Source organism: Crotalus tigris, unplaced genomic scaffold, assembly GCF_016545835.1.
Source record: "Crotalus tigris isolate CLP2741 ecotype Arizona unplaced genomic scaffold, ASM1654583v1 scf7180000024286.1529876, whole genome shotgun sequence".
Taxonomy (NCBI): domain Eukaryota; kingdom Metazoa; phylum Chordata; class Lepidosauria; order Squamata; family Viperidae; genus Crotalus; species Crotalus tigris.
Genome location: NW_024100459.1, coordinates 48,715 through 62,289, shown reverse-complemented (window position 1 = coordinate 62,289; position 13,575 = coordinate 48,715). Strand labels below are relative to the sequence as shown.

The window sequence follows — 13,575 nt, the reverse complement described above, 5'->3', positions numbered from 1 at the left end:
TTATACAATCTGGAATGCAGAAGCTGGACAGGCCAATTCTAAGCAATTTTGTGAGTAAGCAAAATACTTATATAGTTAATGTTTATTATTATTTTTTAAAATAGCATTGGTAGTTGGCAAACGTTTATTGATTATATACTATCAGGACTTTGTCAACTCTTTGCGAGTATGTTGATACACGAATGAAGATAAATATATGCATCCCAGGATAATGTTGCAGGATCCAATCTGTGTCGGCCATCAGGGCTAGATTTCATTCAGTTTTGTTTTCCGAGCTTTCGGATTCGTGCTGGAGCCCATCCTCAGGGAATCTCTCTCTCACACAATCTGGTAAGAGAGAAGGTCCTTGAGGATGGGCTCCAGCACAAGTTTGAAAGCTCGGAAGACTAAAACTAGTCCCAGTGACGGACGCAGATCCTGCTACATTGATATATTTTCTCCATGGTGATTCGTCCCTAACCTGATATTCCGGATCTTCCAATGGTGCACTCATCATCACTGCAACTGAGTCCATCTGTTTTGCTGCTGGTTGTCCTCTTCTGATCATGGTAAATATAGAATAGACGTTAAGGTAGCAAATAAGCTATTTTTCAGCTTATGGATATCAAAACCAATGGAGCCATCTCTGATCCAATTCCTGCTTCTAATTCTACCTAATTGCTTACAGTATACCATTTAGCTTTGTACATCCTTTACGGTTGCAAGATGTTTTCTCACATATGTCATTCAGTTTGTATTCCCTGGAATTTTTTAAATTATATTTTACTTATTTATTAAATTTCTATGCCACCCATCTCCCCTACAAGGTGTCTCTGGGTGGCTATAAGGCTTATAAGGTTCCCATCAGTGTGCTTATGAATATAATCCTGTTTATAATTCTTTTTCTCTAACATTATCCCCAACTTCAGCAAGTGACTGATTTATTTTAATAAGATTGAAACACTCCAATTTAAATAGACTCTTCATTCATCTCTCATATAAATTCTTGCTTCTATTGAAGAAAATCCCCCTTTTCTATTGTAAAAGCTTTCTTCTCTTATAAAAAGCAAGGAATGACCTTTGATTTAAAATATAAATAAAATATACCTTTTAACAGTGCCAGGAAGAGATGCATCACATATTTGTTTCTTATTTATGTAGAAACAGAATTCTGTAAAATCTTTACTTACCTAATCTTGCCAAGATGTTCTTGTTAAATTCAAAAAGCAGCCATTCAAAGGAGAGGTAGGTTCCTCATTACAAACTGGTGGCCTATTTGTGCACACACAGTGAACTTTGAATGCTATGATAATAAGAAAGTATTTATAATCTCCATAAAAATCTGACCAGGAAACTTTATTAGAACATTGGGGGTAAAGGTTCTTGGCAAAAGAATTGCGCAAGTGGCATATTTAGAGTCACTGCTTCACATTCTTCAGAATCTGATATAAAACGAGCGAAGGTGCAAGGTTGCCAAAGGAAAGAAAAAAGGATGCTTATGTGCCACGTTGGTATGTGTGTCTATACAAGGTTACAGTTGGCAACACTCATTTAACTTATACAGGAAACAGAATAACAGAGTTGGAACGAACCTTGGAGAACTTCTAGTCCAATCCTGCTCAGGCAGGAAACCCTATGCCATTTCAGAAATTTTCTGCTATGAAATTTTATTTATCTTTTCTCTGGAATAGCTAAAATCTACTTAAAAAAAGATTCAAGATATAAAATATTTTGTCAACTGCCTAATGTAATTGCCTTTCAAGAACCAATGAAGAAAATAAACTCTATCAGCTGTTCAGGGCAGTCACTATGAGGACAATGTGTGACTTCAAGTAAACATGAATTAAAGTGGAATGGGGAACTCATGACATTCAAGATGTGCTTTGTTGGATTAAAAACTTCAGATAACTGCAACCATTTTGGCCAGTAGTGATGTAATATGGGAAGATATATCCCACGCTAACTATCAAGCAAAATTTGTTATTTCTACAGGCTCTTACCAATAAAACATTAAAATCCAAGGTTCTCTAGAAAATGGCACCACCTCAGAGTGACACCCAAGGAAACCAGCATGATTGTATTCCTAAACAAATGAATGCCTTTTTTTCCCCAAGTAAATGAGTCATGTTGTTGCATTAGTAGATTTTTGAACCCTGAATGTCAGTAGGAAATACGATTTGCTAATAAAACTATTATAGTGACTAACTATTATAAATACCAGGCACGCCTAGCACATTTATTGCCAACTGTGAAATACCAGTTGTTTGATTTATATTGCCCTTTGTTCATTTTTCACAATACCTACATTTTCATGATTATCTCACTTAATTAGTGTATGAAATAATTAACTAATGGCTTTAGAATGCTATTGCACTATGCATTATTTTTTTTCTCTGTTGCCACAATGGAAGTTAGGAGGGCAATACCATCTACTGGTATAATTGGTAGAAGAAATTATTATTATTATTATTTATAAATTTTATTGATTTTCTAATATTTTTATTGATTTTCTAATATTTTCACATATTTGAAAAGCAACGTGGAGGTTGGGTAGTATTAATTCAATTACATACAAATATCATTAGTACAGATTTCAAATTGCTACCATAAACATTTCCTCTCTTTTCCTCTTCATATATACTGTCTATTTGTAGATTTAAAACAAGTTTTATTCTATCAATCACCTAAAAATAACTTTCCTACATTTATCAATAGTTTTTAGTTTATATATTTATATTCTAGTTGTTTTACAATACAATCTTTTAGACAATCAATGACCTAATAATTTTTCCAGTTTTAATTTCCACTAACATTTACCGTAAATGCCGGCGTATAAGACGACTTCTGCAAATGCTGAAATCGGTGCCAAAGACGGGGGTCGTCTTATACGCTGAGTCGTCTTATACGCCGGAAATACTGGTAGTTTCCGGCGTATAAGACGACGTTCTAGGAATGCGGCCCAGCTATAAAGACGGGGGTCGTCTTATACGCCGGGTCGCCTAATATGGCGGCATATACGGTAAATTTAACATTTAATATTTATTATTCCCAAGATTTTTAATATACCTCCAATTCCTCTATCACCATTCCTCACAAGATCTAATGTTCAAAATACACATCTTATCTGTTTAACTTCTCACCCTCTACATCAACAAATTTATAATACAATCTAATATCCTTCCTTTCTGCTAGTTTTCGATTTTTTTAAAGTAGTAATCATAATTTCTTTTTATTTCAGTATTTAATGCTTCCTCTCTTCCTCTTTGTATCTGCTGTCTCATGCTTAAACTAATAATTTTTGTTACTGACGTTCCATATAGGCCTGTTTATTACTTTCATCAATATGTTTTTAGCTTCTCTACATCCTATTCACCTTTATATAACCTTTATATACAAATCTAAATTCAAATTTAGCTATTAGTATTCATACTGCTAAGTTTTAATGACCAAAAACTTTTCTTATGTTCAACATGCACATCTTATCTATTTAAGTATATGCTGTTTCAAATTTCGATAAGATGGTTGAAACTCCATTCTTCTTCAGTCTTATTCTAGCTTTTTTCCTTTGCCAAATCATATTCCATGTCCTTGTTGTTGCGTCATCAAGCCAATCTTCTTGTAATGTCATATATTATTTGGTGTTGATGAATCTGTCCAGTCACCACTTTTTGAGAGGACTTGTAGATCTGGTGGGTCGTCTCTTTATTCTTCCATATCGATGTGGTTGTTCTGAGTTGTTTATCTTCTCATCCAACTGTTCTTTTTCTGGATCCTCCAGTTCCTTCTGATTTATATAGAAAACCTTTCCCTTTTTCCAAGTTGTCCATGTCTTTTCTGGATTTTCAAATGTCAATGTTTGTTGAATAGTTGATTCTTCTGTCCTGGTATTTGAATGTTTCATTTTTTCTATTGTATTTTGTATAGATGATTCTTTAGTTGCAGTCAAAATTTGGGCTTTCATATCTGGGCTGTCTTTTTGTTCCTTCCCATAGTTTCTTAATTTTTCATTGGCTGTGGTGAGAGTTTAAATTATTGTTTTCAACACAGAGAGAATTTGTTGATCTTTATCCATAAGGAGATTTTGTTCCTGATCCTCTTCCATATTTTAGACTAAAGGCTTTACAATTAGGAAGTCCAAAAGAAAGGAAAAGTTTTTTTTTCTGGGTAAGGAACACAAAGCCTTTCACAGCTGTTATTTCAAAATTTTCAAGGTTATGTGTCTTATCTATTTCTCTGGTCTGTCAGCCAAGCCCCTGAAAAATAACAAATTAAAATACCAAATTTGACCACATGGTGTTGCCTCTACCTTTTAAAGTCTCCCTTTGAGTCCCAGAGTTATTTTAATATTTTCAGCTTTTCTTCTTATTTATAAGGAAAAAAAACCCCCAGATTTTCAACAGAAATAATGAGAAATAAAAAGTAAAAAGTCTTTCAATCCATAAGCTTTAGGAAATAAAAGTTCCAATTAGGATCCAATTATTTTTTCAACGTTTTCAAAAAAAAAAAGCTCTTCTGTATATTCAATTGCTGCTGTTTCTAGAGGGAGGGTTAAAATCCTTCCTTCTCCACAGGGGGGAAAGTACTTCAGCAGCTTATGCAGGTAATTAAGTAATTAGGATGTAAGAGAGCCAGTCCTGTCCACGCTGCTTTGAAGTTGCCAGATGGTAATGTGACTTCAGCTGTTAGCAGCCTAAGGATGAGCCATATTTCTATGGCCGGTCCTTTTGTCCGCCGGTTTGGAGGGATTGCCAACTCTAGCGGGAGAGATGCTGCTCTCCCATGATCCAGCAAATGCCCCTCCTTGCTGGTCGCCTCTTTGGGGTGGACTTTCGGCCCTTTTCAGGCCCCCCTAGCGATGCGAAACTGGACGGGGGGAGAGAGAGCAAGTCTCCCAGCCATCCATGGCAGCCGCATCTGCAGAAGAAATTATTTTTATCTTCACAATTCCGGTGTGACTGCTGCAAGCAGGCTATTTCTTAAATAAGTTATTTTTAAGACCAATGGATGCAATTGTAAAAGAAAGCTTCTGTGTAGGTTGTGAATAAAAATGAAAACAAACAATGAAGAAAACACTGAGAAAAATATATATAGCCTTTGAGTCAGTGTTGACAAGTCCCTGCAGTTCTTGGCAATGTTTTTGGAAGTGGTTTACCATTTCCTTCTTCCTAGGGCTGAGATAATATGACTGGATCAAGGTCACTCAGTTGGCTTTATGCTTCATGTTCTCTGTTTGTTAGCCAAATACCTTAACCACTACACCAAAATGGTTCTCTAGGTCAGGGGTCCCCAGCCTGTAGGCTGCAGCCCACTACTGGGCAATGGCCTCTTGGCCACTGGGCCATGTGAAGGGATAGCCAGTGCATGTGCATTGTGCATGCACTTATGCGCCACATTCACGCTAGTGCTGCCCCAAGCATCCCACTGGTGCTAGCACCACCCCAAGCGTCCCACTGACACTAGCGCCACCCTGAGCATCCCACTAGCGCTAGTGCCACCCATTTGTAGCACTCACACTTGTGCAGCCCTGTTTGTATGTGCACATGTGCTCAGGCACAGCCTGTTTGTGTGTGCACATATGTTTGCACATGGCCCATCTGTGTGCATGTACATGCATGTAATGATGCCTGCCTCCCTTTCCGGGCTGCCAAACCAAAAAAGTTGGAGACCTCTGCTCTAGGTACATATTTAAAACCTTTTAAAAAGTTTTCTGATTTAAAATGAAATAGCTGGAGATGCAGAAAGTTTGGTAAAATGGCTCTAATAGAGTAGATCAGACATGTCAAACTCGTGATGTCACGTAACATTGCGAGACGTATTGGAACAGTTTTGCCATTGCCCACAGTGGGGTGGGTGTGGCTTCTGGATGACATGTCCGGCCTGCAGGCTGGCAGGTTGACACCCATGGAATAGATTATATAAGGCTCTAAAGCAGTGGTTCTCAACCTTTCTAATGCCGTGACCCCATAAAACAGTTCCCCATGTTGTGGTGACCCCCAAGTGGGTGTGGCCACCAATAAGAGGGAGTAGGACAGCTAGGGAAAAGGCAAAAAAATTGGCGGACTGCGTTGTTTGGCGACCCCCGTGAAATGGTCGTTTGACCCCAAATGGGGTCCCGACCCACAGGTTGAGAACCACTGCTCTAAAGGTAATGACCAGGACTTTGAATAGGGCCTGGAAACTAGTGTTGCAGTCTAAGAATAGATGTAAATTTCCCTGATTAGTTTCCTGCTTGGTGAATCAGTTATAGCCTCTACATTGTCTTCAAAGAGGGCATGGAACTAATCCAATAAGTTGGTGATTAGGATAAGATCTATTATCTCAAGAACACACTGTTGTACCTGCAATAGTAATTTATGCACCAGCTTCCCCTTGAGGCATCATCTTCCAGAGATCAACCAAGTGGCATGGCAAGCTTAAACTCAGAAGATATGATCCTGATATAATCAGGAGATTGATAATGAGCAGCCAATTCCAGAGATGCCAGATGAACCACTGCTGAGGTGGGGAGAGGAGCTGTAGACAGACGAAGTGGGGCTGTCCCTTAATCGGCAGGCCCAGCTGCTATGGGATTCAAAGTCTTAGCTGCCACCATGTCTCAGTGCAAGGGCTTGCCATGCGGAGAGGAGAGGAGAGGAGAGAAGAGAGGAGAGGCATTCTGTAAGATTCCTCACAAGGAAGGAGCCCTTCCAAAAATCAGTAGTGGAAGCTGCTTATATTGAAGGAGCATATCAAGCTCAAGGCTCTCCATTAATAACTGTTCATTTACCCAGACTGTGTATGCCTTGATTCTCGATTTGAAATCTGTCTGGACCCAGACTGTCTGAAAAAACCTCTATGACATTTGGTCCCTTGGACTTCACTTGACCCCTTTTGTGCCTGCTCTTTGGATTGGAACTCTTTTAAGGCAAACTTAAACTTTGGGAGACTTGTCTCTCTACTGTGTGTGTGAATGTCTCTTTGTGTTCATATTTCCTCTACTGTTTATTTATTTCACAAAACTTACCAATAAAGTATTCAGCCCCCTTTCTCTGTGCTTATGTGTGTTTAGCCCGGGACAGGACACCACACTGAAAATAGAGCTGTCCACTAAATTGTTGAGAAAATCTCTAGCTCCTCCCCCCCGAAACTCCAGATCCATCAGAGACCTCTTGGATTATTCTAAACAATCATCTACTCTTGCAGATGTTCAGGTGGGTTGAGCTGCAGTTTGAGTAGGATCTGGTATGACCATTGCAAAATACACAAGTTGGTCTTCCATATCCAGATCACATTTCATCTGCTCAATCTGTGTGTGTGGGAGCTGCAATGACATTTTGGATGACATGCCAGTGTTCACCAGCAGCCAACACTATTTTCAAAAGCATGTCCTGTTCTTGGCCAGTTTTAGAGGCTGTGGAGAGCCAGGGGTGAGCAATTAATTTTCTCAAATGGTCACATGAGACACTGGGACTATTGTGGACAGCTGCCACTACTGCCCACCCCTGCTGCTACACCATTGCCTCATTCCTGTGCTACCGCCCTACCCCTTCCACTGACACCTCCAGGCTGATGCTGGTGATGCCCTGCTCCCTGTCACAGTCTGGATTGGAACTGCTCACAGACCAGATGTCTGGTCTAACCCAGAATCTCTGGAAATTGCACGAGAATGGACATGCTTTTGTGTAGGATTTGAAGGCTGCAGAGGCCACAGAAGAATGCTTCAAAAGCAAAGTCCTCATCTGGGTTGGAGCAAACTCAAGTAGGCCGAAGGCCTGTCAACAGAAAGAAAAAACTGCCAGGCAAATCCTGAGGAGCACTGGGCCATGGAAGCAATCAACCATTCTGCAAAACTCGCATGCCTTGGTGAATGGCTTGTGGTGGAGTTTTTGAGTGGCAGTCATGTCCAGCCTAAGAATTGCTACTGATTGCCACTGTTCAGGGTGGCCTAGATTGGGAGGGGGGGGGAGATAATTCTCTTTGTGTGTGTGTGTGTGTGTGTGTGAGAGAGAGAGAGAGAGAGAGTGAGAGAGAGAGAGAGAGAGAGAGAGAGAGAGAGAGAGAGAGAGAGAGAGAGAGAGAGAGAGAGAGATGCCAGCAGACTCAAGTTAGGCATTTTCTGAATTTTTGACATGTCAAGCCCAAAAGGTTTGTCATCACTGCTCTAGCTTGTCTCTGTAGCTTAATATTACATACAGGGGCTCTCAATCAGTTACCTTAACAGTTCTACTGCTCACTCCAATGCTTTCACAAGTAAGTTTCACCTCTTTTTCCATGAATCATAAATAGGGAAAGGTTTCCAATTCAATTGCAGCCACCCTTTTGACTTTTCTGATTCCTTTGATGAACATCCTGGTGATTCATGTCCTAGTATAGTGTATGAATGGAGTCAAATGTGGCTTATTCAGTAAACAATAGATTTATAAACATGAAAATTGTTATTTCCTTGTACAGTGTACGGGAATTCTTTCGTGAACAATATGCTTTCTTTTCAAAGCTGAATTGACGTAAATCTTTTGAATTTCGAAATTTCCAATCTAAAATCTGATTGAAATATTTCAAGCACTGAAAAACATCAAAACAAGCATGACACTTTTTCAGATCTAAGACTGAATTTGTATCAGTTCTAGGACATACAGTACAAATATGTACAAATACGGCAGTAGCCCAATATCAGTTCTAGTTTTAACCACCAGATGGCAGACCTCTGTAGAAAAGAAACTGCAGTGGCACAAATTTGCATTGTTTTTAATAAATAGCAGTTCTTGTAATTCCATTAGCAATGGAAGAAAAGAATAAAAAAATATGCAAAAGTACTGCAGTATTTAAAAACTGTACAAAAGAGAGAATTGCAACTGTTGAAACAAAGCAACACGTGCCCTTAAACAATAACAAAATTAGTTCTGAAAGAATAGATTACATCCAAGATATTTAGCAGTAGCACAAAAATGAAGTAAAATCATATTTGAAAAAAGGAATGGCACACAGCCTGAACCCTAAAGCTGTACCAGTAGAGAAACAAATATTATGCACAAACTCTGGAATTGGGTCATTGGTGATCCTGGAAATAATGCATCATCAAATCCATGTGAACAAAATACTATTGTATTCCTTCCGTCTCTCATATCAAGTGTATAAAACTAGAAATATTGAAATTCTATTTAACCAATGGGGTTTTCATGCATATTTTGAAAGCCCAAGGTTTGAAAAATCTTCAGTGGAGCTATAGTTGGATGGATTTAGGAATTGGCTACAAATAGCTCACTTATGAACTATTTGTACTTTAATTAACGATCCTTCGAGGCTTCAACAAGATTCAGGGAGAAAATATATTTGGTAAGTCTCCTGTTTGGCCATTAGCAAAATTATAATGAAAGGAGTATGTCATCCTGGAAAAGCCCTTCTGTTATGGATAAAAGTTGGGAAACTCTTGTGGAGAGATACACAGAGAAGCAATTCTTAAAAGATGCCAGAAGTACAGAGAATAACTCATCTTTCTAATAAACCTTTTCCTCCTTTATACTATGGCTGAATCCCCCCCCCCCGAAAATCCAGTTGAATACTAAATGCTGTTAACAGAAATTAAGGCTAGTTTAATTCTTTGTCTTGCTTTGTTTAATGCCATAGTCTTGCTCTTTTAAAAATTGTCATCAGTTTACACTAATCAGCAATTTTTCTTTCTTTCTTTCAGCAAAAATGAAGAAACCAGAGCAAATTTTATTTACCACAATCTCAAAAACAGCAGCAGAATAATGAAGAAAATAAGAATCTTTCAGAAATCCAAGGGTTTTTTTTTGGGGGGGGAAAAGGAAGCGACAATTTTCATGGAATAGTTACATTTGCTGTTTCTACTACAACCCAGTAAGACATCCATGGCACCATCAAAGTCAGACAACTTGGGCTGATGTAAAAAGCTGAGCAGGCTGAACCTGATTAGTGTTTAGATAAGGGATCATCAGGAAATACCAGAGCTGTGGACATTACGGGGAAACCTGAAAACACATCCTGGAAGGAGGCAGTAGAAAACTACGCCTGAAAAGAAAACTACATGGACATTGCCGTAAAATTGCTGGTTGCTGAGCTTGACTCGAAGACTGTTCTCCGTTGACCATACAGACTTTAACGTGGGGAAACATGCAAACATTTGTGCATGCACACACACATGACTCTAAAAAGAAAGACAAACTAAAATGGCTTAAGCTGTGTATTTTTTTTATTTTTGGCAATAAATAAAATATATATTCTGTCTATATGTGATTTACAGATAGAATTTTATTTCTTGATTTCTTTTTTCAGTGTCACCAGAATTTCAATTTCCCTTTAAGGATTTTCCCCCTTGAAATAAACTGTATCTGCTAAGACTCAATACTACAAGAGGGAAAGATGGTAAATTTCTACCAGGCACCAGGCTCTTTAGTCTAACATGGTCCTCCTGGCCATTTGTCTCTGAATTATTATTACCCTTTCTCAATCAATCGGCTCCTTCAAAAACCTTGAAATTGCAAAAACCCACCATTGCAAAATCAGCACTGGCCTATACTGTCCCTCCTGACTGATAGATTCATACTTGAATATTAATCTTGGTAACAGAACTAGAGCTAGATTGACAGTCTATTAAAAAAAACCTGAAATAATTACAGCACCTTAATGACAATGTTCACAAAGCGGTTATAATGAAGATCCAAAACTGATACCGTTCTAATCATATTTAGCCATAAAGTTAACCCAGAAAAATGGGGTTTCCTCAGTAAGCCAGGGTTAAGCCTACTATGGCTTAATGTAACAAAGTACATGTTTTACAAACAGAAGATCCCATGTTAGCACTTCCACTTAAAGGGATCTGAGGCAATAAGTTTGGAAAGACCATACAATGTCACCACTGATGACATCATCAGCGCAGAGGAGACTGAGATGGCTGGATCAATTTGACTTCATATTTGTTACAGTCATATCCTGCCTTTCATTCAGAAGCTCAAGGCAGCAACTCAGTTGAACTAGATCATTGTGTAGAGCAGGGGTGTCAAACTGCCGGCCCACGGACTGGTTGCATCATACGGATGCCGTGTCCACCCCAGCTCCGACAATGCAAAAAAAGTCACGATACGTCACGTGATGCGACGAGTTTGACACCCGTGGTGTAGATCAAGTTCACACGTGACAGTGCAAGGGAAGAAGCCAATAGGAAGCAAGAGAATAGCAAACAAGATCCCTGGGATCACTACCCATCAAAAACTGGGAATACCAAAGAATGATCAATTTCACCTTTCACATTAACAATGAATAATATCACTGAGAAGAATATCAAAACAGTTTTACTTGCCCCGTACGTAATTCACTTTCAGTAAGCATACCTTTCATTTATTCATGGTAACACTGCAAAGAATATTGGTACGTGGTCAGCAAGTTTTATTTTTATGAAACTGAATTCTCAGAATGTGTAATTTTGCAAACTATATTTGTACATAAAGTACCCCACAGATTTATAGCTAATTAAAAAGTATCAATTACCTCTAAGCTATTAGGATCTGACCACAATATTTGGTAATAGCCTCCTCTTAAATGACTTTATAAAGTAAAAAATAAAATGCACAGACACCAATTTTATCACAACTTATCAGCTATGATGTTAACTGGAACCTCCATGTTCTGAGATAGCATATCTCTAATCACCAAATGCTGAGAACAGGGAAAGGTACTGTAATGCATTCATGTCCCATTTATAGAGTTTGTGCAAAATTTGGCTGGAAACAAAATTGAATCTAATCTTGCAAAACTGATATTTTATATGTTATTTATAGCAATTTGAATAATTTCAACAATTACTCTGATCACAATCAACTGAAATAAGTATTTGTTAATTATATTTCACCAATTTTCTCAAATGAAGTTAGTATTCATTAAAACACTTATTTTTTGCATACCATTTTTTTCTTTTTCCCAGTGAACTATTTGTTCATAAATTTTAAACTAAAACATGCTCTTAAATATTTGATTAAAGCAACAAAACTGCACTGAAATGCATTCTCTTAGGCTAAAAACGTAATCTAAGAAACATAGTTTGATTTTGGAATATCATAAAAATATTTCAAATATATTTCAAATAAAAAAAATAATGGCTCTTGGAAGAAAATTGATTTAAAATTTTGTAAAGGCCTTAAGTTTTGTCTTTTATTATTTAAACATCTGAATTTATTTTACACCTACCTAATCCTATTTCATCAATATGACTGTAAATTTAGTGGAAATATTTCTCCTTAACCCATTTAATATTTGCAAAAAGAGATTTAAAAGGCACTTTCGACAAAATATTTTTGTGCAAGAGGGTTTCTATATCTATTCATAAAAGTTAACTAGTGCTCTACATTGCTGGTTCCTATAACTTACAAAGAATATTGCATCTAATTCATGTATATTTTAAAAATCAGAAATAATTTCTATAGGGACACAAATGTGCATACATGGATACCCTGACTAATTATAGTTTCTCATTGCCAATTATGTTCTGCGTGCTTTTTTTTAAAAAGAATGCAAAAGCGATTTTGCTTTAGGACAAATTTAAAATCTGAAAATATTGGCAGATTAATATACTTTCAAGTGGGCTAAAAGGATTCTTGCAAGTTTTTCTATGTAACGGTTTTCACCATTTTGTGTGTTTAACTTTTTCACAATTCATTTTACCGCTCTATTCCACGCACATTTTTTCTATGGGATGGGGGTACCAAATGGATGGGCAAGATATTAGGAAGTTCATATCCTTCCAATTTTATCTTGATGAGATGCTTCGCTAATGCAAATTCCTCTTCGTCCAACATGCCATCGTTATCACAGTCAGCAAGTTTCCAGATTTTTCCCAAGACACTGTTTGGCAGTTTGGAGGTCAGCATATCTTTCTTTGCATTGGCCCCAGAGATTCTACCATTGACTGGTGAGAGAGTGTAAAAGATTTCATCGTATGTGGGTTTATCTTTGGCAACAACCCATTCCTCCTCATCAGCTCCTTCCTTGGCACCTTCCCCATAGCCATGGTCAAATGGTCCTGCTGTGGTGCCATCAAATGCCCCACCTTGCACCTTTTGTGTTGGCATGCTACGTTCTTCCTGTGTAACCAGAGTCATTAAATAAGCCACTTTATTGGCCAGCATGTTATCGACGGCTTCTATCAGTTTTGGTCTCAGTGAATGGAATTTAGTGAAGTCATAGTTCTCCAATTGTTCCTATGAAATGACAAAAACACATAACAATGACAAGTCAAAATCTTTTCAATAACTCCTTGAAGAAATTCTTGATGCTTACCAAGTTTGAAAAGGAGGAATACAGAACGTTGCAACAGCATTAAAGAGTAAACAATATGTTTGAGGAAACAATATTTATCCAGTCTGCGTAAACAGGACACAGGATGAAAATTTAAATTCATTGCATCATAGAATATTGTTAAGTACGAGTAGAAAAACAACATATCTCTAGGTACAGAATTTCCATCAGCAGCAATCAACATAATCAATTGAATTTCAACTCAACAATTCCTATACACTTATTTGGAAACCAAACGAGGTGGCGCAGCAGTTAGATTGCAGTACTGCAGGCCACTTTAGCTGACTGTGTTCAGCAGGTCAGCGGTTC

At 37.9% G+C, this 13,575-nt stretch overlaps 2 protein-coding genes and 1 long non-coding RNA gene across 6 annotated transcripts in view; 1 reads left to right on the top strand and 2 right to left on the bottom strand.

Annotated features, from left to right (window-relative positions):
- The window catches only part of SPTBN5 (spectrin beta, non-erythrocytic 5), a 110,903-nt gene extending 109,646 nt beyond the window's left edge, over window positions 1-1,257 (bottom strand). For all 4 annotated transcript variants that reach the window (XM_039323905.1, XM_039323907.1, XM_039323908.1 and 1 more), the window contains exons 1-2: window positions 1,170-1,257; window positions 461-539 (exon numbers count right to left, since the gene is read on the bottom strand). In XM_039323905.1, coding sequence (XP_039179839.1) covers window positions 461-514 — 54 coding nt within the window. In that variant the 5' untranslated portion in view covers window positions 515-539; window positions 1,170-1,257. The remainder of the gene's footprint in view (window positions 1-460; window positions 540-1,169) is intronic.
- Window positions 440-12,206, top strand: LOC120299274. The gene is made up of 2 exons (XR_005554372.1): window positions 440-548; window positions 9,647-12,206. It is a non-coding gene; the product is annotated as an uncharacterized LOC120299274 (long non-coding RNA).
- Window positions 10,151-13,575, bottom strand: part of EHD4 (EH domain containing 4) — a 30,923-nt gene continuing 27,498 nt past the window's right edge. The window contains exon 6 of the mRNA XM_039323909.1: window positions 10,151-13,169. Within this exon, the coding sequence (XP_039179843.1) occupies window positions 12,630-13,169 (540 nt within the window). The 3' untranslated portion in view covers window positions 10,151-12,629. The remainder of the gene's footprint in view (window positions 13,170-13,575) is intronic.